At 42.8% G+C, this 22,269-nt stretch overlaps 1 protein-coding gene across 1 annotated transcript in view; it reads left to right on the top strand.

Annotated features, from left to right (window-relative positions):
* kiaa0825 (KIAA0825 ortholog) overlaps positions 1 to 22,269 on the top strand; it is a gene marked incomplete at its 3' end in the record, with an annotated part of 123,142 nt that overhangs the window by 45,012 nt on the left and 55,861 nt on the right. The window contains exons 17-22 of the mRNA XM_083911663.1: positions 2,713 to 2,943; positions 3,035 to 3,339; positions 3,526 to 3,632; positions 5,975 to 6,119; positions 7,801 to 7,956; positions 9,636 to 9,730. Coding sequence (XP_083767789.1) covers positions 2,713 to 2,943; positions 3,035 to 3,339; positions 3,526 to 3,632; positions 5,975 to 6,119; positions 7,801 to 7,956; positions 9,636 to 9,730 — 1,039 coding nt within the window. The remainder of the gene's footprint in view (positions 1 to 2,712; positions 2,944 to 3,034; positions 3,340 to 3,525; positions 3,633 to 5,974; positions 6,120 to 7,800; positions 7,957 to 9,635; positions 9,731 to 22,269) is intronic.

Genomic DNA, 22,269 nt, shown 5'->3' with positions numbered 1-22,269 from the left:
CTGCTGCATTATGTTGTAGTTCAGAAGTCCTTACAACAGACTAACCATAACGCTCAAAGCTGTAGTGCTTTTGTATATCGTAGAACTTCCTAGAGAATGCTGTACATTGTGTGTTTTACATTGTTTATGCATGTTGTAAAAAAGTCATTTATTTTTGATTATAAGGTAGGTCAAGGTGCTATATAAATACTGTAAAAGTGTCATAGTCAATCCACAGAGAAATGCACACAGCCTGTATTCAGAAACTGTAAATGTACAGTTGTGATGTCACTACTATACTATATATAGACCTTTTCAACAGAATCCCATTGCTAGGCAACAGCCTTGGTCCTTGTCAACTTCCTGTCAGTTGATGCCCGTCACATACACTGCAACAGGAAATAAACTGGGGCGCATTTAGAATGTTTATGTTTACATCTTTGAAAAGGTCTTTTTGTAGGTAGAGGGTGCTGCTACAGTGCCGTTACAGTTATTCTCAGCTGTAATGACAGCGCAGAGATAGCAAGAGCGCAGAAACGGAAGACCCAGAAGAGCTGACCAAGACTGGACTTTTTTGGGAGGGGGGGCTTAAAGAGACAGTTTCAGACAGAGGCTGAATCAAGGTATATTTAGAATATCAGGTATGTTTTTTGAATATCAAAGCATGTAAACATGTTCTAGTATGAATTCCCAATATACGTATACACCTGAAAATGAGCACAATATATCCCCTTAAACAGTGTTTTAAAATGTTATTAAGATTTTCTCAAGACAAAAATACAGTTTTGCTGCAGGAGAGCAACCCTAATGTCATTTTTTAAAAATATCTTCTTAGCTCATTAGCTTAATGCTATTTGTTTTTTCGGGCAGAATACAGTACTGCTTCTCTATACTTTACTACAAAATGAAATGATGAAAAAATACCACGTCACTGTCATTCTCATTCTCATGTCGAATTGGAAAACTGATTGTTGAATCTGCCATCTTCGAAGATACTGAGACAGTTTCATACTTAGATGACAGGAAAATAGTGTAAGTAACTGATTAAGAGATTCGACCATGTTTTCTCAAAGTTTATGAGATATGTTTCTAAATACAAGAGCAAATCTACCCACAAAGAATATCACATTTTTTTCCAAAAGGCCAGTGCAAAGCATGACTTTAATATGCTGTTACAGAGACTGCAATTACTCCCCAACTCTTCCTTTCTTTCTGCCTCTCTCTGGTACAAGCTTTGATACAGAGCTTAATCAGAACTCCTGTGGAGTATGGAGCCCTTTTTGGTAGTGATTTTTATATCCTGGGTGAGTGGTAATTATTGTAGCATAAATTAGGATGATTGGAGAAGAGTATTTGGATGGAGACAGAGCAAGGGGAGGGTTCGACAGAGGCAAAGAATGAGAAAGAGATAGAATGAGCCAGAGAGAAATTCTCAAAGTCATCCAATCACCATTTATCCTCACAGGGTAATTAGTTTAATTATTGGACTGTGCCAAATCTTTGTATTATAACTTTGGTTACAGGATACCCCCAGTGCCCCCATTTCTATTTAAACTGTTCACTGAGTTAACTTTCATAGATTACGTTGAGAGTTTCACTATTTCTCCACTTACACTCATGTTTCATCACACGGTAGCAGGTTGTTTTGAATCAATACACCAGTCAATACAGTGGCGAGCGGTATAAAGTCTGAGAACCAAGTGACTTTGAAAAATAGGTCTAGGTCTCACCTGCCACCGAACGCTTCTCCTTCAAAAAGCTATATCATTTTCTGTTCCACTCTCCTCTTTTTTCATGGGTCTGAGGTCACACATTTGTTAGCTGTCCCTGGAGATTTCAGTGCACTTCCAGTGCCGTCACAGCACTATATCTCTCTGTTGTAGCCTTTGGTTTTACAGCCGACACTGTAGGAAGTTTATGGGTGCCATACAACTTCATGCTGTAGCTGCTCTGCTATCAATATGAGCAGGATATGAAAGGGCAGAGCGACGGAAGACATAGTGCACCTGCAGAAAGTAGTACGATTTCTACTGTCAGGCCACCTGGTTTTTGATCGAGAACATCTGAATTTAGCTTGACATTACTCACTTTTAGGGTGGATATTTCAATGGAATACCTGAGCACTCTGTGTATTTAGCTATTGTTTGAAAAGTGGAGTCATTTGTGACACAGACTTAAGTGTACCTTGACTAGGTGGACTATTGTATGTAACACACAACTTGGTAGCAATCATAAAATTTCATCTACCCTTCATTTTTATGTCAATAATATGGCATGTCTGCAGGTCTTTGACACGTTTACAAGTCCAAATCTTTTCTGATTTAAGACCTAGTTTAGTGATAAAACTTTATTTTATAGTATTAAATGTACCTATATACAGTTGGAGGCACTCATTTATTTTATTGTCTACTTTTAAAAGAATTAAAAACTGGGTTTTCCGTACACCAGGCAACATGTGGGCTCATTAAATTCAAATCATTTTTTAATTTTACTACTCTTTCAGATGGTGGTTTAAAAAAAAAATTAAATATGTGATACTAATGTACCATTGTGGGACACAGCTACAAAAACTCCACCGCATCACAGTGGATTTAGTTCACTTGGTAGAGCAGAGATTTCCCTTTGGGCTTGTTTGAGCTGGATGCTTTATTTTTTTCAAATGAAGTTTTAAAAATGTGATATTCTTATAGCCACCTCCCTTTACCTGCTGCTTTCATTTGCCATCTTTGTCAGACACAACACAGGCTGTACCTGTCGTAATCAGCTGTGTCCGGGAGATAGTCACCAAATCTACCAACAGCCTCCTGATACACCTGGTCTCCATGGTGATGGGTTGGCAGGCCGTGGAGGAGCCCAGTGGAGCCTTGTTGAAGCAGAATGTACCAGAGAGTGTTCTGGTTAAAATACCAAAGGAGTGGAACTACACACCGCTGGAAGCACGGGGAAAGGAGACTGCAGTTAAGAGTACGCACAGACTGGGAGTGACATTTTCAAGTGAGCTATAAGTAATGTTAGGTTTGCTTTCCAAAACTAACATTTCTTTTTTGCCTTCCAGCTGTCATATCTATAACCATTGAAGCCTTGTCCTTCATTTTCACCAACCTGCCCTTGGCCGTAGCATCAGTGCCTCTCCCCATCCGCTTCCTCTTCCAAGTGGCAGAGAAGCACCTCTCCCAGCATGCCCGGCAGCTGCGTTTAATGGGCCTGTTACTCTGGGCCCTGTTAGGCTGTCTGATCCAGGGCCTGGAGGACCCAGACACACTAGAACAGATCAGTGGTCTGGCCCTGGACCGTGGAGCAAAGGAACCCCTCTCCCTGCTGGCTGAGTGCCTACAGGCTAGCATGGGCATTCAACAGAAGGTAAGGGCTAAGGTTAATGTAATGACAATAATAGTAACAACACTATTAATAATAATAAGTAGGACATTTGTTTACAATTTAGGGTAAGGTGGAGCATTATACATACGTGTGTGTGTGTGTGTGTGTGTGTGCCAACAAATCATCTGACTTTTACTTAACCTTAATGGTCTTCTGTTTTTCTCACAGGGTGTTCCCAAACCCACAGTGCACAAAGTGCTGCAGGCTCTGGAGGAAAAAAGACCCAAGTGGACAAGCATGCAGCTGCAGAAGGCTCGCAAGCTCTGCGCAGACAGGTGAGAGATCAACTGCAGGGGTTTAGGGAGCGGTCAAGGTCAGAATGGTATTGATGCAGTTTATATGGCTGTTTTCATGCCTTCCGGAGACTGCTATATAGTCATTACCCATCGTTAGTCTCAATTACTATTGATTATTTGTGTGCACCTCCAACAAAAAGTGAGGCATCATTTTAGTTAGATCATTTTGACTGTAAAAACAGCTTTTTATAAAAATGAATTTTCCAGTAGATAATTCTAGTGATTTATCAATAATAAAAGGAGGTAGTCTGATAAATGAGGAGGTTCAAACTGACTGACAACTTACATTGAATATAGATGCTAAATGAAACAATGAAAAAGAATGCAGCTTAGATGTGCTTTTTTTTAATTGAGCATTCAAATTCTGATGTATCGTATCATCAACATCATTTTTCATTGACCCGCTTCATGAGTAAGATCAATGGATCTCAGATGTGTTTGTTGTGGTAAATGATAGACATGTCGTCTGACTGAGTGGACTGCAGGCTGGAGTGATGGGAAAACAGCTTTCACTTTGGGCTGATCTATGACCTTTGGCTTGCGTTTTGTAGCTCGTTCCCAGAAATGGTGCCTCTGGTCGCTCACTTCATCATAACAAACTCTGGATGCATCCATCCTCATAAAAAGGTGATTCAGCGCCGGAGCACAACATGTACAATTAGAGAAGATGAGAAATCAAATAAATAAAAAGACTAAGTAGTTTATGGTCAGTTCTAGGAAATGCTGTCTGTTTCAGTAACCGGAAGAGCTGACGAGATGGGAGAAAAATAGAAGAGACAGAGCGGTGAAGGGATGGGGAGGTGGTTGAGTGGTAAAGTGAAAGAAGAGTGATTATGTATTACCTGTCGGAGGCATTCAGTGGGATCATTACTATTCATTAAACTAACCTTCACAGCGAAGTGACGCCTGGCTTGTAAACAATCAGAATACAGTGTCAGAGGGAGAGAGAGACAGTGGTGTAATAACTCCAGAAACAACTGGTGCTCCGCTCACTGGCATCTAATGCAAACACACACACACACACAAACACACACAAAAAGTAACCCCCCCCCCCCCCCCCCCCCCCGACAAAGAAACATTTGCCCCTTGCGAGCCCTCAAACCTCTGTTCCCTCATCCCACTTTCCCTCATTCCTTTCCCAACTGCAACCCCCCCTCCCGACGCCACCCACCTTGTCTTTGCAAAGTAATTTGTAGAGGAGAAGATTATTGTTCTCCATCATGGTGACCCTGGCTGGGCTGACGGGATGCATACACAGATGAAGATGAATGCAGTTATTCCTTGGCGGAGGTCTGCCTCTTTCAGGGCACATTGGCCCTAATGACATGATTGATAGGCTGTCCTAAATCCGGAGGGGCCCTCATTAATCACCCCGCTGACTGAATCCAATCATCTGCTTCACCTGCACAGTGATGGACAGGAAAGGATACAGCACAGGTGCTGACACGGATGCACAGCCACCATCGCCGACAACACCACCGCCGGGCCGCCAGGCAAAAGAATGAGGGGATGTACATGGACGAAAGGGGACTCCTCTTCCTTTGCCACTCTCAATGTCAAGCAGCCAATGGCTGGCTGACAGGCGACACCGTTTCTGCCACCTTATAATTACAAAGGGGAAGAGAAAGTGAGCGAGAGAAAGAGAGCGAGAGAGCAAGAGAGAGAGAACAATGACAGGAAGTGTATGTGAAGGAGAAGGTTTGATGGACGGTAGTGTGATATCCATCCATACAGGAAGGGCAGGAAAATGATGCGGGTGTCTGCCAGGGTTGAGGACTGTACATGCATGACACACAATTACATACACACATACATGCTAAAGAACACACACAAACACACACACACACACACACACACACACACACACACACACACACACACACACACACACACACACACACACACACAATCACTTTTAGTGTACCACCATCCTTCGGTCAAACTCCCCCCACGTATCTCATGAATGGTAATGAAAACAGCACAAATGTATTTTGTTATCTAACCCTCAATAACTTGTCTGTAAATTGCATTTTAAGTTAATTTGCCCTCTGGAGTGATGGATTTCTCTAAAAACAAACGAAAAAATCATTAATACTTAATGCAGAAATTGAGTCATTCAGTTCATTTCTATGTGTATTGCAAATATAGCAAATACTTTCTCAGCCAGAGGTGGTATAGAGATTCAAGCTGACATCTTCCCTCTTCCTATTTCCTCTCCTTTCTCTTTGCCCCACTCTGTGTTTTTTTTTCTGTCTTTGTGTTTGCGCTCCCATCTCCTCCTTTCCCATCTCCTCCTTTTCCCATTTCTATTTCTCTCTCAGTGTATTTGAGCGAGGAAAGGAGAACGGAGTCGGTGTGGCTGAATTGACTGAGCAGAAAATAGGCCTGATGCTGCTGGAGGTCTGCCACAAAGCAGGTGGCAGCGACTACCTGAGGCAGATCTATCACATCATCCAAGGCAATGAGGTAGGGAAGCACTCCCTCTCCCCAGCAATTAGGTGGCTGCTGGCCTGAGGCCGCAGGCTGTTCAGGAGAGGGAGACAGAGGGAAGAGGGCTGCTGCTTGTATGCAGTATGCTTGTTCTGATCTTCTGATGTTCAGGTGACCTCAAGGGTGCAAACCTACAGTGATTTCCTGTGTTGTATGCTCACCACATTTAGAGGAGAGGGAGCCACAGAAACTCTGTTTTAACTTGTTTTAACTGGTTCCATAGCACCTCTGCAGATAAGCACTTTGGCATTTCTTCTTTAGCAAAAGATCTAACTAAAACGACCCCCACCTACATCACACTACATTTATATCCCACAAAAAAAATCTCCTGCCACCAGAAAGGCACCAACATGCTGTCCTGTACAGTGCATCACATGTACCTGATTGATTGTATGCTTACCTCAATGGGAGAATGGTATTATTTCGTATTTTTGAACAAATTCCATTAAAATACCAATAGCTGTCTATTTCTCATTTCTTATCATAAACTAAATGTGTTCCAGAAAAAAAAAATACGGTGTGTAAAATTCTCAAATGCTTGGTCAATGACACTGATAAAGAATAAACTTTCAATTATCGTCATGTCATAGCATATATAGGTGTGGTAATAGAGTTGTCTAAAGAGCTGGGAGAAGCTACACTTAGTTGGTGCTCATGTGATTCTCAGAGACATTCTCCCACAGTCTCTCTATTAGGACCAACATGGAGTAACACGGAAATAAGCACCTATACATTATGCTGCTGTTGATGGAATACGTGAACAGCTATAACTCTGCGTAGCTGTTTAATAGAATGTGAATGGGATACCAAAGTAGGCTCTGGGTTAACCTTCTGCCAGCTCGAGTATCTCTACCAACCCAAGGTCGAGGCAAGAACACACAGGTCAGGGACAGACCAGGCTGCTAGTGATGTGGAGGGATAGGAGGTTCAGAGGCCGTGTCAAGCTGACAGATGGGAATATAGTGAATTCACACCAGGATGCCCCCCCCCCCCCAAAACACACACACACAAACACACACACATACAAGCACACACTCACTCACTCACTCACTCACTCACTCACTCACTCACTCATTACTCTATACTGTACATCTTGCAAGACACCTATACTAAGTAAACACAGCAAAGGTTACAGAGACAAAAGTAAAAAATGTTCTGGTGACCTTTCTCTGTCTCTACATCTTCTGTACACATGCAATATTATATGTTTGTGCTCTGTGTTTTTGTTACTCTATTTTTTAACATCTTTAATTATACCTTTATGATACTGATTATTTGGAAAAAATGCAGTATAAAACCTGTCTAAACTTGGTTATTTTGTTTTTTGTCAAAATGTACATCAGTGAAATACAAACTTTCAAAAGTGCATTTTCATTTTCACAAGTTAAAATGAATATTGCAGTAATACAAATTTGATGTAAAAATGTTCCAGTCGTCAGTACGCTGTATGCTTAATGTCCTGATGCACTGTTGCTCTTTCAGTTTGAGGAAGTTTAGTTTTCTTGTTAATAACTTTTTGGCATCTCTCTGTTGGTCTTAGTTTGTCAGCGTTTTTCTTTACAGATCTGTCAGTCATAATATGTCTTTTTCAAACTTCATCCTATCTCTCTCTCTCTTGTGTGTTTACCCTCTCTTTCCCCTTCCATCTTGGATACAGGAGCTATTGATGTTTAAACTAGGTGGAAGCACAATGTCGCACAATAACCCTCCTCACTTGGTGAACTTTGACCTTGGCTCTGAGAGTAATGAAGATGCTGCCGGTTTCAGCCCTCTCCACCAATTTGACCACATTGGCAAGAAGAAGCTGGATCAGGTTTGTAAACCATTTAAAAGCAGTTAATTTTGGTAGCAACTTGTGTATTTATTTATTTATTATAAATATTAATATATATAGATATTCATAGATACTCTATTCAAGTGATTATTGGCGCTTCTTCATGTCTTTTGACTTCACAGTGTACTATGTGTGTGATGTGTAGGGCGATGTCGTTTTAACTTTCTCCCAAGGCCAGAAGCTTAATGTTGAAGGTTAGGAGCTGTTTGAGTCTCTAGTGAACTGGATACTGTGGCAATCTCTGAAGTTGTCAGGTCTTTCTGGGGCTCAGCTCTCGTATTCTCCATAGGTCGCTGCCTTTTTCCAAGCAGGGGAAGAAAGAAAAAAACACTGAAAAGGTGAAAAAAAGGGAGATATTCCTTTTTCATAAGAGAATGAGTAATGTTAAAGGAGAATGCAGTCTCAAAGTGCACTTCTTTGGGGCTTTGAACCGTATACCGTCTTACCCTAAACTTATCCCCAGGAGTACCACTTTAATGTTCAATTAATTGTAAGATTTTTTTCCCCATAAAAGGGGGTCTAGCTACAGGTAGTTTGAGCTCAATGTGAGAGTTGTCAGCTTTCCCCCTCATTTCTCTCCCACTGTCAAGGGAAATACTGACGATATCACACACAACAATCAACAACAGCTAGTATATCCTCAAGACAGATTTGTGTGTGTGTCTTACTCCTTAAAAATGGATTTGATGTAGTTATTCACACGTTACATCCCTTGTAATGCAGCTATGTTGCCGCTATTGTTTTTCAAGAACAGACACGTTTTAATCCTAAGACTTGGCCTGTTTTCGGCTTATCACAGGAGGCTGCATAGCTTTGCATAGAAACACCCTATTAAGAGAATGATTAAAATGCCTTCTCCGCTTCAGGTGCCTGTGTTGTTTGTCAAATAAAATGGAGGGTGGAGGGGAGGGGGTGGGTTACATCCATCAATCACCTATGAGGAAGGAGCAGAGGGGGGATGGATGGCTGGATGGATGGAGGGAACGAGTGAAGTTCTCCTCCTTTTGTCAATAAAACTCAGCCTGGAGTTAAGAGTGACATTTTGGCAATCTGATTTTTATTTGCTTTCCCAATATGGTGCTAGTGCCAAGTGTGTGTGTGTGTGTGTGTGTGTGTGTGTGTGTGTGTGTGTGTGTGTGTGTGTGTGTGTGTGTGTGTGTGTGTGTGTGTGTGTGTGTGTGTGTGTGTGTGTGTGTGTGTGTGTGTGTGTGTGTGTGTGTGTGTGTGTGTGTGTGTGTGTGTGTGTGTGTGTGTGTGTGTGTGTGTGTGTGTGCGCTTACGAAAAAGAGAGAAAGCTAGTAGAGAGAGAGAGAGAGAGAGAGAGAGAGAGAGAGAGAGGGGGGGGGTGTTGGCGGGATGCCATTGAAGATTGTAAGAAGAAAAAAAACAAGCAGTCGCAAGAGTAACGACTCCCTCCCAAAATTGATTTATCTTTCTATAAATGATGGCTACATCCCCCCAAATGGATTTATAAATTAATTGCTGTCTTATTGGAATAAAAACCTTCTTGTGCGGACATGATTGATCGCCTGGTGTCGGTAGCCTGCGCTGGGGACCCCCATCCTCCTTTGTTAGTGGGTCCCAGCTGGAGCGGTAATGCACTGATGGTATTAACCCTGATTAATAACTAACAATACGCTATCCTCATACATCAACAGAGTGCAGTGGTCGACTGGGCATGGGACTGGCCGAGGCTGCTGCCAGCCTATCAGGGCATGAATCAGGTCACCTTCAAAACTCTACTGGCCAACAGGTAAAACCCTGATTTAACTTGTTGCTTATATATGTTCACTGACAGTGGTGTGTACGCGCACGCAAAAAGAAGTGTGAGTGAGTTTTCATGTTTTTATTATGATCCTCACAGGTGTTTTTATTTTTCGAGCAGTCTTTTCATGAAATAAAATCCCCGCTCCGCAGAGGCATGTGCTGCATCAATAGTGTCTTTACCTGTACAAAATGAGCCATTCACTGGGGACTCCTGAGGCAAGTTTCCTTTCCAACCCCAAATTCCCTTTTGAATTAACTTTGGCATAAGCTCCAGTCACTTGGGATCGTAGAGCCTAGCTGCTCTTTATCGGAGGTTCAAACTTCCACTTTGTTCAAAGGCCAAGGGCTCCTGTGGCTTCCACAGTGGAGGTTGAGTTGTGGAAAGAACTCTTTGGCAAATATTGGAGTGCTAAAATATCCTGTGTGTGTGTTGAATCATGGGATTCTGTCTTTGTTAATGTACGCGTGATTGACTGTCTGCATGGTCAAAGTGTTTGCAGATTGGTAATTGAGGTATGCCTGCTCCTCGACTACTTGTCAGGCCTTTAAAAAAACAAAAAGGTTACTGGAAAAAGTGGGGCTTGCTCAGATCTCAAGGCAGGAACACACAAAGCCAACAGTCGGCCGCTGATCGAAGTCGGGCTGGCGATGAGCAACAGTCACCTTAGTTTTTGCGGTGAGTCCCACACCATTTGCAGTCTGGCCCTCATCAACATGCTGAATTGGCTGCAGAGCTGTCGGAACCCATCCAAGCCTGTCAGAGCCAGTCCAAGCCAGTGGGTGAGAGAAATCACTCTGATTGGCAGTTTAGTCTGTGCACAAGAAGAGAAACGGAAGTGAGGAAAGTAAACCAATGGCTAAAGTGAATGGGCTGGGAGATCAGAAAGAAACTTTTATTATACTGTTTACTGCTCGCTTGTACATTTGTCCTTTCACCATCGGGTTGTGTTCCAGTTTCCTTTTTTGAATGACAAATACAGACTATCATAACCACCTGCTGTTATGGAGAGTTATTTCCTCTCACGCAGGCGCAGAATGTTCATGCTAGTTGGCTGTCGGCTGTAGCCTTTGCACAGGCATTCTCATGTTGTCTGACACTGGCGAGGCAACGGATGTGACGCAGCCAGTTTTCATTGCCATTAGTGGTCTGAAGTCGGCTTAGTTTGTCCCTGTCTTTAGTATCACCTGATTGAAGAGGGTTTTGCCCAAGTCCACCATTCCTGCCCCATGTTCGCCTCCCCCCTCCTCTCCTGCTCTCCTCTGCAATGGGCATAAATATTTATACAGGTATGTGACACATATTAGATGGCAATACTTCAGACTGTTCCCTGTTCTCCATTCACAGCTGTCACGCTGCCAGCTATCAGGGAGCCATGGGGCTACTGCGCCTTGTCTCCATGCCTACACCCAATCCATTCTGAATCACCGCCATTGTAACACACACACACACCTTTCTAACAAAGGGCAAGCTCTGCATCTGCCAAGGACACAGGTCTAATAAGGGTGAAGTACGCAGCTCTGTGCTGTGCTGTGACGAGCTTTGTCGCCTTCATGCCTCTACCCCCCCCCCCCACACACACACACACACACACACACATTCTCCCCCCCCCCCCCCCCCCCCCCTTATATGCTGCTTTGTTGCATGTTAAAACAGATACTGTCATTGCTTGACTGAGCCAAATTAGTGTTGGGGCATACATGAATAGAAACTGAATGAAGTGGATATGAAGTTAGATAGGGAGGGAAAGAGAGAGGGAGAGAGATAGAGAGAGAGAGAGAGAGAGAGAGAGAGAGAGAGAGAGAGAGAGAGAGAGAGAGATAGAGAGAGATAGAGAAATAGGAGATTCGAGATTCGAGTTTAAGACTGTGAGTGACACAAAGAGAGAGATAGAGATAGAAAGAGAGAGAGACAGACAGAGAGAGACGCAGTCAATGACAAGGCATCAAAACATGTGAGGAAGGATGGGAATGGGATGGGGTAAAGGTTATATAATTCACCCTAATCTCACAGTATCAAAGTGTCTGAGATTCTGCCATTTGCCTCATTAGCCTCTCTTTGTTGGGCCAGAGGAGCAGATTTCATGGAGGATTTGGAGAATGGCTTTGGTTCTGCCTGAGACGCTCACACAGAGCAGGAAGTTAGTTTCACGGCTGGCGACATGTAAGCTGTCAAAGTTTTCCTCAGATCCATCTCCGATTCAAAAATATCTCTCCAGCTATAGAAGACCATTCACGGGATAAGCACACTGATGTCGGATCCACTGATCCATTTGTTAGTGCAGATAAGGATAAAGCTTTCTGCATAACCGCAGACTGAATTGCCCTCGGCTGTTTTCACAGAGGCTCTGCAACAATTACTCTTTTTCTCCTCCAGTTGCTGGACAAACCAGAGAATATAATCTTACACTCTTGACAATGTTAATAGTAATAATGATGCTGTCTCATACTGAATAGGAACAACTATCATTGTGACCTTGTGTATTTTCTGTCTTACGAGTTTTAGTCCCCTTGAACGACTTCCCTTCCCTGTACACAGCCAATTTTTCTTTTCTCCGCTCCCTTGACTGTGTGAGTTAACAGTGTGGCCCATTGGCCTCCTATATATTGTTACAGTGGCAGGACAGTTATTGTGCCTGGGGTTTATATCACATTCTAATGGAGCAAGGCTATGAGTTAAGGGCGGTAGGCTTTTACACCAGGGCTGTTAAATCACTGTTCAGATGACTTCATTAGCGAAGCAGGACACATGCTGAGACACTTGCACCTGCACACACATAAACGGGAACACACATACATACACTTTCATCCTGCTACCTTGACGATGTAGCTAGACAGGAGGGAAAGTGGATTTATACAGGTGTGTATGTCCTTCTTTGTCACCTGTCACTTCAGTTCCCTCAGCACGGTGGCTCATCCATCATCTGCAGATTGAGCTTTTCAGCAGAAACCAGACTGATTAATACTACCCCAGGACCCCCAGGGTTGACTGGCTGGCTGACTGGCTGACCTGCACGGCTCCCTGACAGGCTGGAGGGGATAGATGGACAACTTGTGGGTGGGCTAACTTTCTAGCCTTTTTCTTAGCTGGTTAAATGGCAAACGGACAGGTGGACTGGCTTGGTTAGGTACTGAGTGGTTGGTGCAATGGATGTAGGAAGCATTGATTAATGGAATAGCCTAAGTGGATTAAGGAATGGCATAGAGCTGGGGCAACTACGTCATGAAGAATTGCTTTGTTTATTAATACATTTTCAGAACAGAGCGACTACAAAAGCAAATCAATAAAGAAAAATACTGGAATTAAACATTGTCCACCAAGTGCGTTGAAGCAGCTCTGATGTAATGGCTAACGGTACATGGTTAGTACACTCACACTGTTTTTGAATACACTGCAGAAACGACTGTCATACTGGAGTTGGATGATTAGCCACCATGCTAATAGCTTTAAAAACTATGCCAAACAGTGCTGTAGCTACAAGAAGTAAATAGTTTGAGATGACCCCTGGGCAGCTGAAAGCGCAGCTAACGTTAACATTAGCTGTCTCAATGAAGCTCCCAGCCGACCACCTATAACATTCACTTGTGACGCAGTTAGGAAAAAAGAAAGGTACCAACAAAATAAGAGATACAATCAAAATGTTTTTATATTGTGGCGCAATTCGCTCTCAAAATGAAAAAGCCAGCCAACTTGAACTAATGTCGTGTCAATAATGACTGTAAAGCTCGCCCTTTCGTGTAATACTGCATAAACAAGCTATTTAATGATAGCATAAGCTTTTTGACTTAGTGGATGTCATTTTTTATTTGAACAGTACCTATTTCCAAATATTATTGATATAATATATATCAATTACATGTCATTGATATATATAAGACTTCATGTTTCACTCTCCTTTTCAAGAACTGTTCATCCAATTGACACTGCAAGCAGCACTTTCAGGGGCCAAGAAATCCGTCTGCTCTGAATATATACGCATTCCAAACTGGCGTTCTGAACAGGCGCGCCCCGAGCTGCACTGCACTTTTAATCATCATTTTTGCCTTTAAGACTTGTTTAGTTGTCTAAGTTATCATAACACCGTCTATCCTATCACTTAATGTATATAAAATACCACATAATACAATATTCAATGGGCCCTAATCAAGGTTCACGGGCAGACCAAACTTCACCGGAGTATAGACTTATATCAACCATTCTGATGTGTATTCACGCAGTTCTTTTATTATGAGTCTCTAGCAGCTTTAAAGCTAGATCCCTTTATTGAATGTTAAAATCAATGGCATTACATACCCAGGTTAAATATGTGCTTGACGTTTCACCTTGAACAAGTAGTGCACCAAGGCTTTTGTGTTAATTGTCATAAGACACAGATTGAAATATGTCTGCATTGGCTTCACACTATTAGCCGTCATTTGTTGTAGAAGCGTGGAGTCAAAGTGCCAAGTGATTCAACTGAAAAGGAATAGTTTGTCTTCAGTCACTGATCTATGGATAACTCATCTGCTTTGTCCTTGGCTACCCTTTGAAATCCTCTTTTCTTTGGTGAACTCATACTTTTGTACAGAGCAGTGAAAAGCAACATGTACCCCCTATGTAGGTCGGAATTAATGGCAGCAGTGCTTGCCCTTCTCTTTCTAATTTGATCTCTCATTTCTATACACGGTCTTCATGAACCTATTTTCTGTCATTTCTCTTTCCCATGCAAGAAAAATAAAGTGAATCTCTGAAAAAGTATGGAGTATTTCCACAGACGAAACTAACATTGTAACTGTCATCTGCCAAGGTGACTTTTTGAGACACTTTCCTTGTGTCTGTACAGTATGTCAGAAAAGGTCCTCTGACCTGGTTTATAAGAGGTAGCCAAGTATGAGAGATGAAGCTTGATGTGTCACAGGTCGGCTTTTCCACTTCATCATAAGGACCTAATATTATCCAAGGACATTCATGCTTGCATCTACAGTGCTGGTCCACTGCTCCAGGTACCGTTTCCTAAAACCAGACTTGAACAATAGACTTCATACATTGGCCAGTAAACAGTAAATTAATGTCCAACAGTAAAGTTAAATATGCTGTGGCTTGTGCTATTTTTTACAGCTAATGTTTAAAGTAAGCACTCGTCCTCACGATTTTATTTCACACATTGACAGTAAGAGACATCTAGCATCATTGACCCATAGATTTGGTAGCTTAATATGGAAAGCTACACTGTAACTACTGAACACTAAAGCATTTCCTCTGCATTGTCTCATTGTTGCTGTTACCCCTCAGGTCCATAACAATAGCAGTTTGTGGAAAAATGCCAGTCTGTGGCATTCTCTTGCTTGAGCGGCTCCTTAAATTGCAGCGATAGACGCTTGTGCTTTCAGGAAGTGGGCAATCGCCATCTGTTCCTGGGCTCTGCCATATGGCGGGCCTTTTTCTCAGGGAATAAAATAAAAACAAATATGTCAGAATGTTCGTCTTCCTCCATGGACGCTGATCAACCTGGGGAGAAGCTGGATCTCAGTGTGTCTGGATTAATGGTCTTACTTTACGCTTCAGGGAAGGAGGGGGTGCGTGTGTGTGTGTGTGTGTGTGTGTGTGTGTGTGTGTGTGTGTGTGTGTGTGTGTGTGTGTGTGTGTGTGTGTGTGTGTGTGTGTGTGTGTGTGTGTGTGTGTGTGTGTGTGTGCGTGCGTGCGTGCGTGCGTGCGTGCGTGCGTGCGTGCGTGCGTGCGTGCGTGCGTGCGTGCGTGCGTGCGTGCGTGCGTGCGTGCGTGCGTGCGTGCGTGCGTGCGTGCGTGCGTGCTTACATGAGCATGCCTGTGTAAGGGTATGCACACGCTAATGCACATATATGTACCTGGAAGTATTTCTAGAATCATTTATCTGACTTAAAGGTCGATGTTACCGTACCATTTTGAGCAGTTGGTTGCTCTAGTCTTGGAAGCATTAAACAACACAGGAGAAAAGAGCTTCAAGGTTAGCCAGAGTGACATTTCATGGCTGCCGCTGCCAAAGAAACAAGAAAAAACGCTCTCAAGCCATCATCAGGCTCTCCGTCTTGCAAGGCCAGAAATTCAAAAGACTTGTCGCTTTTTAAAAATCAGGAGTGTGATGTGTCATTGAGGAAGGGCTTCTTTCTTCTCTCGACGATCCCCTTGTGTGTCCCCTCTGCTGACTGACAGCTTGGGATGGGAGTTTGTGTTGGTGGAGACAGAATACATCTTTTGTCTGCTTGGTTATACATGGTGTGTTTTGTCTTCGCTACCCCTGGACAGCGCTGACACATTGAGGTTTTCATTAGCCGTAAGCAGGTGGTGGAGGAGAGGGACGAGCTTGTACGCACAAGTTTGTTTCCAAGCCTGACTGTGTGCGTACGCATCTGCACTGCACCAACTGCTATACAGTATGCATATCATGGAGGGTGTACATGTATCTGCCTGCATGTGTGTGGACATTCACTCTAAAATTTCAGTGTGTGTGATATTTGGAGGTTTGCTCCGAAGGCGAATAAATCAGTGATGCCTGGGATAAGGCCGTGGCCCCTCCTCAAACTGCACAGACAAGCTGAGAGGCTCATTAATCAAACGGCCAGTCACAGATGTGATGGCTTCCACACAAACCGCCAGCAGACTGTGAAAGTCACATCCAACAGAGTCAACTGTCAGCCAGGCAGGCAGGCCGGCCGCACACCCCCCCCTCCTTCCCCCCACCCTCCCCTAGGTCTATCTCTCTCTCCCCTCCGTTGTATTTATCTCTCAGTCTCCCTTTACCTCCTCTCACCTCTAGCCTGATGCCTCAGTGTGATACATCTGAAATATTTGTCTTGCCCCTCTAAAAACGATCTGGAGGGTCGAGGCATATCTTTCTTCTCAGAAAGTGGTCGTGGTCAAACCATGAGACATCAGTCATTAATGCACATCGCTCTGTTCTCTGTAGTTACTGCAGACAGTACTTTGTGGTTCGGTAGTTGAACAATATATTTTTTCCTAACCTCAGTTATTCAGACTCTATTGTAACATCAATAAATCCAAATTGAGTCCTATTAAAGTTGATGAAGGGGTAATGATTGTGCACTGATCAATCCCACAGTAGGAATATGATTGAATTAACTTTAAATAATGAATATGATAGGCAGGTCAGTACATACTTGCCCTAAGTGTACTTGCTAAATCAGTAAAAACATTTTCACTTGTCATTTCCACTGTACAGAGATTTAAGGGGTACACTCAGGAGTAAAATAAGGAAGTCTCCTTCATGGAAATGCAGCCATGTGTAAATGGCTTTCCCCACCTCTTTCTGGTTATTATATCACATCTTATATTCTAACCATGTCGCTGCTGCAACCACCAGTCCCAAGCATTTGAATTTGTTACAATTGTTAACAATAGTAATATTACTATTCACTGACAGGATTTTGGGTGCATAGTACTTGCCACGAGGCAAGCTTCTCAACGGGATTATCTGGTTATCCCTTGTGTATTGTGAACTTACTGCAGCTCCACCTGATCTCTTTTTCACAGAGATTGTGATTTCAGATCATTTCATAACATAAATAGCAACCTCTGTGATTGTTCCAACTTCCAACCTTGAGTGGTTAAATAGTTGGAGAGACTGTGTAACACCAGAGCTAAATGAAAATACCACTTAATCTACTGCAAAGCCGTCCAAGGATGGAGCGAAGTGCCGGATGGAACAGGGACAAAACAAAGCCACCCGTTCCTGATTTAAAAATGGCAACTCCCAAGGCTCCCCAAATGCACTAGGGTATTTTAATGGTAGAAATATAAAGACAGTGCTATATACAGCAATGGAAAGCTATGCCTTTGTCTAATGTGTAATAGTGGTGGAGGGGAGTAATTCCTGTTGTAACAATGCCAGGGTTTTCAGGGGGATACTAGTGCAGTTGGAGCCCCACAAAGCTTAACTACTCTCTTGCAAGATCACTTTTTGCTATACAGACCTAATGAGTAGCTATTTAAACCAGGATTTAATAAATATGAAATGAGCCATGATTCAGCATCTGCATGGTCTATTTAACACTTTTTTTGTTTTTCAGTGTCAGTGGGAAAATCAGAAGCAAAAACGAACGACAGCCCAGCATTTTATTTAATGGTTTATTTAAACCAACCAAGTGGCATGTTTGTCTGATCATGTGAAGGATGGGCTCATGTTGATGTTTGATTGAAGTGAATTAAGATCTCTGTCTATCATCTCTTGAACATCCTACTCCAAATGATGTGTCTCAAAAATATGCAGATTGAGCCTTGACACGTTACATCAAGCGTCATTTTGAGCCTTGTACAGTAGTATTAATATCTACTATTATCTTAAATTACAATATCACTGTAATACTACGGCAAACACAAAAAAATAATTGTGAAGTTAAAATATCACACACACTGAAAAATATTCACTGACATGCTTTGCTACATTACCACACTTGTTACCTTTGGTTATTTTGCCATCACAGTTGACTTTGGGAACTTTGTAGAAACTTTTGCTTACAAATTCTAGTATGTCCACTGGGTATTTGTTTTTGTCAGCACCGTCAGCAAAATAGTTCCATATTTTGCCCCTGGAACTAGTTTTGTCGACCAGTTAAGATGGACTGGGACTCAGTTCAAGACACGGTGGACTGTTTGACGCTGTTGCCATGTTTCCTGCTGATTTACTGAGTTGACTATTTAGCTGACTGCAGCAGTCCATTGTAAAGAGCCAAACTGTGACCGTCTGTTCCAGTCCATCATTTTCTTACTATTCTGTTCCATGTGCCGTCTTTATTCATACCCTCTGGAGGTGACACTGAGTTAGGCTTCTAGATTGCAGAATGTTTAATTGCTTGATGAGGGTATTGAAGGATTTAATTGTAAACTCAATTTTGAATTGAGTCCATATTGCAGTCAAGAAGCGCTGTGCTGCATATCAGTCATGAAGCAATAGTGGTGGTGTTGATATTGTTAATGATTGACTGAGTAATAGTAGATCAACACATACAGAGACATTTAAGTTGGTGTGTATTTGCACGTGTGTTTTAGTGCTATGATTGGGCCCAAGAAATCATGCCTAACCTGATATGAACCTGAATAGTTTCTGTCCAAGCCTGTCCTGAGCCCAAACCATGGCAGCTGTTTTGGGCCCGAGCCTGACTAAAAACTAAAATATCCACTGCTTTTTTAAATCCATGCATGTAAGATAAATAGATATCCTAAGAATTAGTGCTAACTTGAGACCCAGAATCAAACCAAAGTGAACCCAAGTGCATTGTAGCAAAGGGGTTAGAGAGATCATCCAAAAAAGTCAACAAGCTTAATTTTGTTCTTCCAAATATCATGTTCATGTATTTTCTGCAAAACTTTGAGCCTCTCTATACTCATCAATAATTCACCCTCAAAAGGGCATCAGCTAAATGCCAAAAGCATAATGTCTCTATGTGTGTGCGTGCTCCTGTGTGAACCTGTGTGACGGTAAGGGTTTGTTTTGGTGGTACATCACGAGGTTGTATCCTGTCGCCAGGCTCATTAGCCCGTCGGCAGTGCACAGGCTGCCCCAGCCAATCACTGCTTTCCGCGCCGCTTTGCCATTTGCATGTGGTCCAGGAAGAGATAATTAGAGGGATCTCTGCCTGTCACTGTTAATCTGGGACTTAGTGAAGGGCTGTGATGCCGACATGCTGATGGACTGACACACATGTCTACACACACACACAGACACAGTGTGGTGTCATATTTGTGTACACACATTGGAATCTGATACACACAAGCACAAACAGCAAGAGCAAACACTGCGCACACACATACCAGCACTGAGCACAGCGAAACACATACAAACATGAAAACATGCTCATGCATACACACACTGCTTTCTCTCTGAATTGAAGTCTTTATTAACTTTTTCTTTTTGACCTGCGTTGAATACGGTCATCCTCATTTTAGCTCCAATACTGCAGCATATTAACCTAAAAATAAATCAGAGGTGCCTCTCCATTTGTATATGAATGATAGCATGTTGACTCAGTGGCTGTTTACACCAGTTGTACTATGCTGTTGACACAGGTTTTAGATCCCTGTTCAGATAGACTGTGCGCTTGTTACTTCCCAAACAGGCAGAATGCTCAGTAAGCCTTTTGAAAGAGCCCAGCTGTCAGCCATGCATTTCTTTCGCACATACACACACACACACACACACACACGCACACACACACACACACACACACACACACACACATGGATGTCAATAAGCACACATCCGAACAAACATGTGCATGTGCATGCAGCCACACACATGCCGAGAACACACAAACTCACTCACACATTGCTGATTGGCAGGCCTCCTGTTTTCCCATAATTCCAACTGATTTATCCAATCAATCTCACTCGGAGGGCTGCTAAAGCGTTGAGTAATATTAAGAGTAGAACATGGGACAATTAAAACATCCTTCAGGTAATTACAGAGCTGGTTTAGCAGCAAACTACTGAGGCATTTTATACATTCAGCATGTTGCCTGTGTGTTTTATTTGTACCTGTTTGATAGTTAATCGGAGGAAATGAGGTACATCTGTGAATGTTACCGTCTTTAATGCACATTATGTAAAATATCATGTCATTAGCTGAATGTGTCTATGCAAATATTGATTCTGTTCGCCTAATTGAATATCAGAGACGGTGTCTTATCCTGAACAAAAAATTCCTGTGAAAAGAAAAAAGCTGGATAGATGTTCTTGTCACTGCAAAGCCTATTTTCCACCCAAATGACAGCTAGTCCTTTTTGCACACGGTGGGATTGTTTAATGGTGCATGTTGAGAGAGAGGGTGAGCACCGCTGCTGACCCCATCCGTCCTGTTCTGTGACCCTGTGTCACCACTGATGACACATAATAGTTGACACTTGACTTTAGGGGCTCTTTAAGTGCCAAGAGTGCCCGGGGCCTTGGATTCATATTCTAATGCAGTCATCTTTGTACTCTGCACCTCCACCTTTCGTCCAGGAGCTCTCTACACTTGTTTCCACTTTTTCTTTGCCTTTCTTCACATCACTCCCTCTCCTCCTTTGTCTTGTCTCACAGAAGAATACACACACGAACACATTCATGCACGCACACACCACACACAAACATGCACACACACGCACACACGCACACACACACACACACCATGCACACACACACACACACACGCACACACACACACACACACGTGCACACACACACACACACTAACACTTAGACCTACTCAGACATGCTTTTGCTGAATTGAAATAGCCTATCCCACCCTCCTGCCCCTGTGCCATTACAGGTAAGCACAGCGGTGCACTTGTCTTGACACTTGTCTTGACAAATCTATAGACAGCCAGAGTGAACACTTCAGCTGGAATCAACCCTCTGTTTTCCTCCTCTCCTATCCTCTCCTCTCCTCTTCGCTCCTCTCCTCTCCTATCCTCTTCGCTCGTATCCTCTCCACTCCTATCCTCTCCTCTCCCAGCTATTGGCTCTCATCAGTATCTTCTTTTATCCTCACAAGCATTCCCTGTTTTTACATGCCCTCACTACCTGGACCTCATAGATACTGAAGATTACAGCTAGAGGTTGGGTATTGTTTAGATTTTATCGACAATCAATCAGAATTGATTCAAATCATAATTGGAGCATTACGTATAATTTGGATCATGATGAGTCAGCAGAAGATTTAGACAGCCATTTGACATACTGTAAATTACAAGGTAGTATGTGAGAAAATGTAAATCTCAGGGCAGCTGGCTGGGTAGTTGCAGTGGCCTCCCCATGTGAAGAGGCTGAGGGTCTTTGAGGCAGCGGCCGTGGGTTCGATTCCGACCTGTGGTCCTATGCTGCGTTTTATCCCCCTCTCTCTCTCACCCCATTTCCTGCCTGTCCTATATGGTAAAGGCTTGGAGAACTGGCAAAAAAATTGTCTTAAAAAAAAAGTAAAATTCCGCTCCCTTACAGTGCGCGAGGTGACTAATTAGAAGAGGGAAGGTGCTTTGAAAACGTACCTACCAGCTGATTGGATTAACCATTTGTCTATTAAACTGTCGCCAAAGTCAATCAGGAGAGGAGAGAAAACATATTTTCTTTCGTGAAGGACGTTTAGTGTCGTTCTTTTTTTTCAATGAAAAAATTGCAGCATTGAAGCTAACCTCTTTAGGAGCCGCCATTGTTGTTTTGCCGAGTAGTCGTCTCTCGTGTTGTCGTCTCCCCCAGCTCCCCCCTCCCCTCAACTGAAAGTAGCCTCTCTCAGTAGGCTGATTGGCCGGATATCTTCAATCCAAAGCACAAACACATTACCTGGAGTCTGACAAGATAGATTTTCATGTGACATGTCAATGCGGTTCTTGCATGATCTCATGTTGTCACGAGATTTCGAGTGCTATGTCAGGTAAATTGTGTCTATGACTGGACTAATAAGATCATTCTTGCACTATGCTCTTAGCATGTTGAACTGACTTCCTCTCTTTCATATCATTCTCACGCAGTGTTTACATTGTGCTGTAATAATACTGTTTTACCTTCTTTATTTTTTTATTTTT

This window comes from Echiichthys vipera (assembly GCF_963691815.1).
Source record: "Echiichthys vipera genome assembly, chromosome: 4".
NCBI lineage: Eukaryota > Metazoa > Chordata > Actinopteri > Perciformes > Trachinidae > Echiichthys > Echiichthys vipera.
Note: the sequence above shows the minus strand (reverse complement) of the source record. Positions and strands in the feature narration are given on the sequence as shown.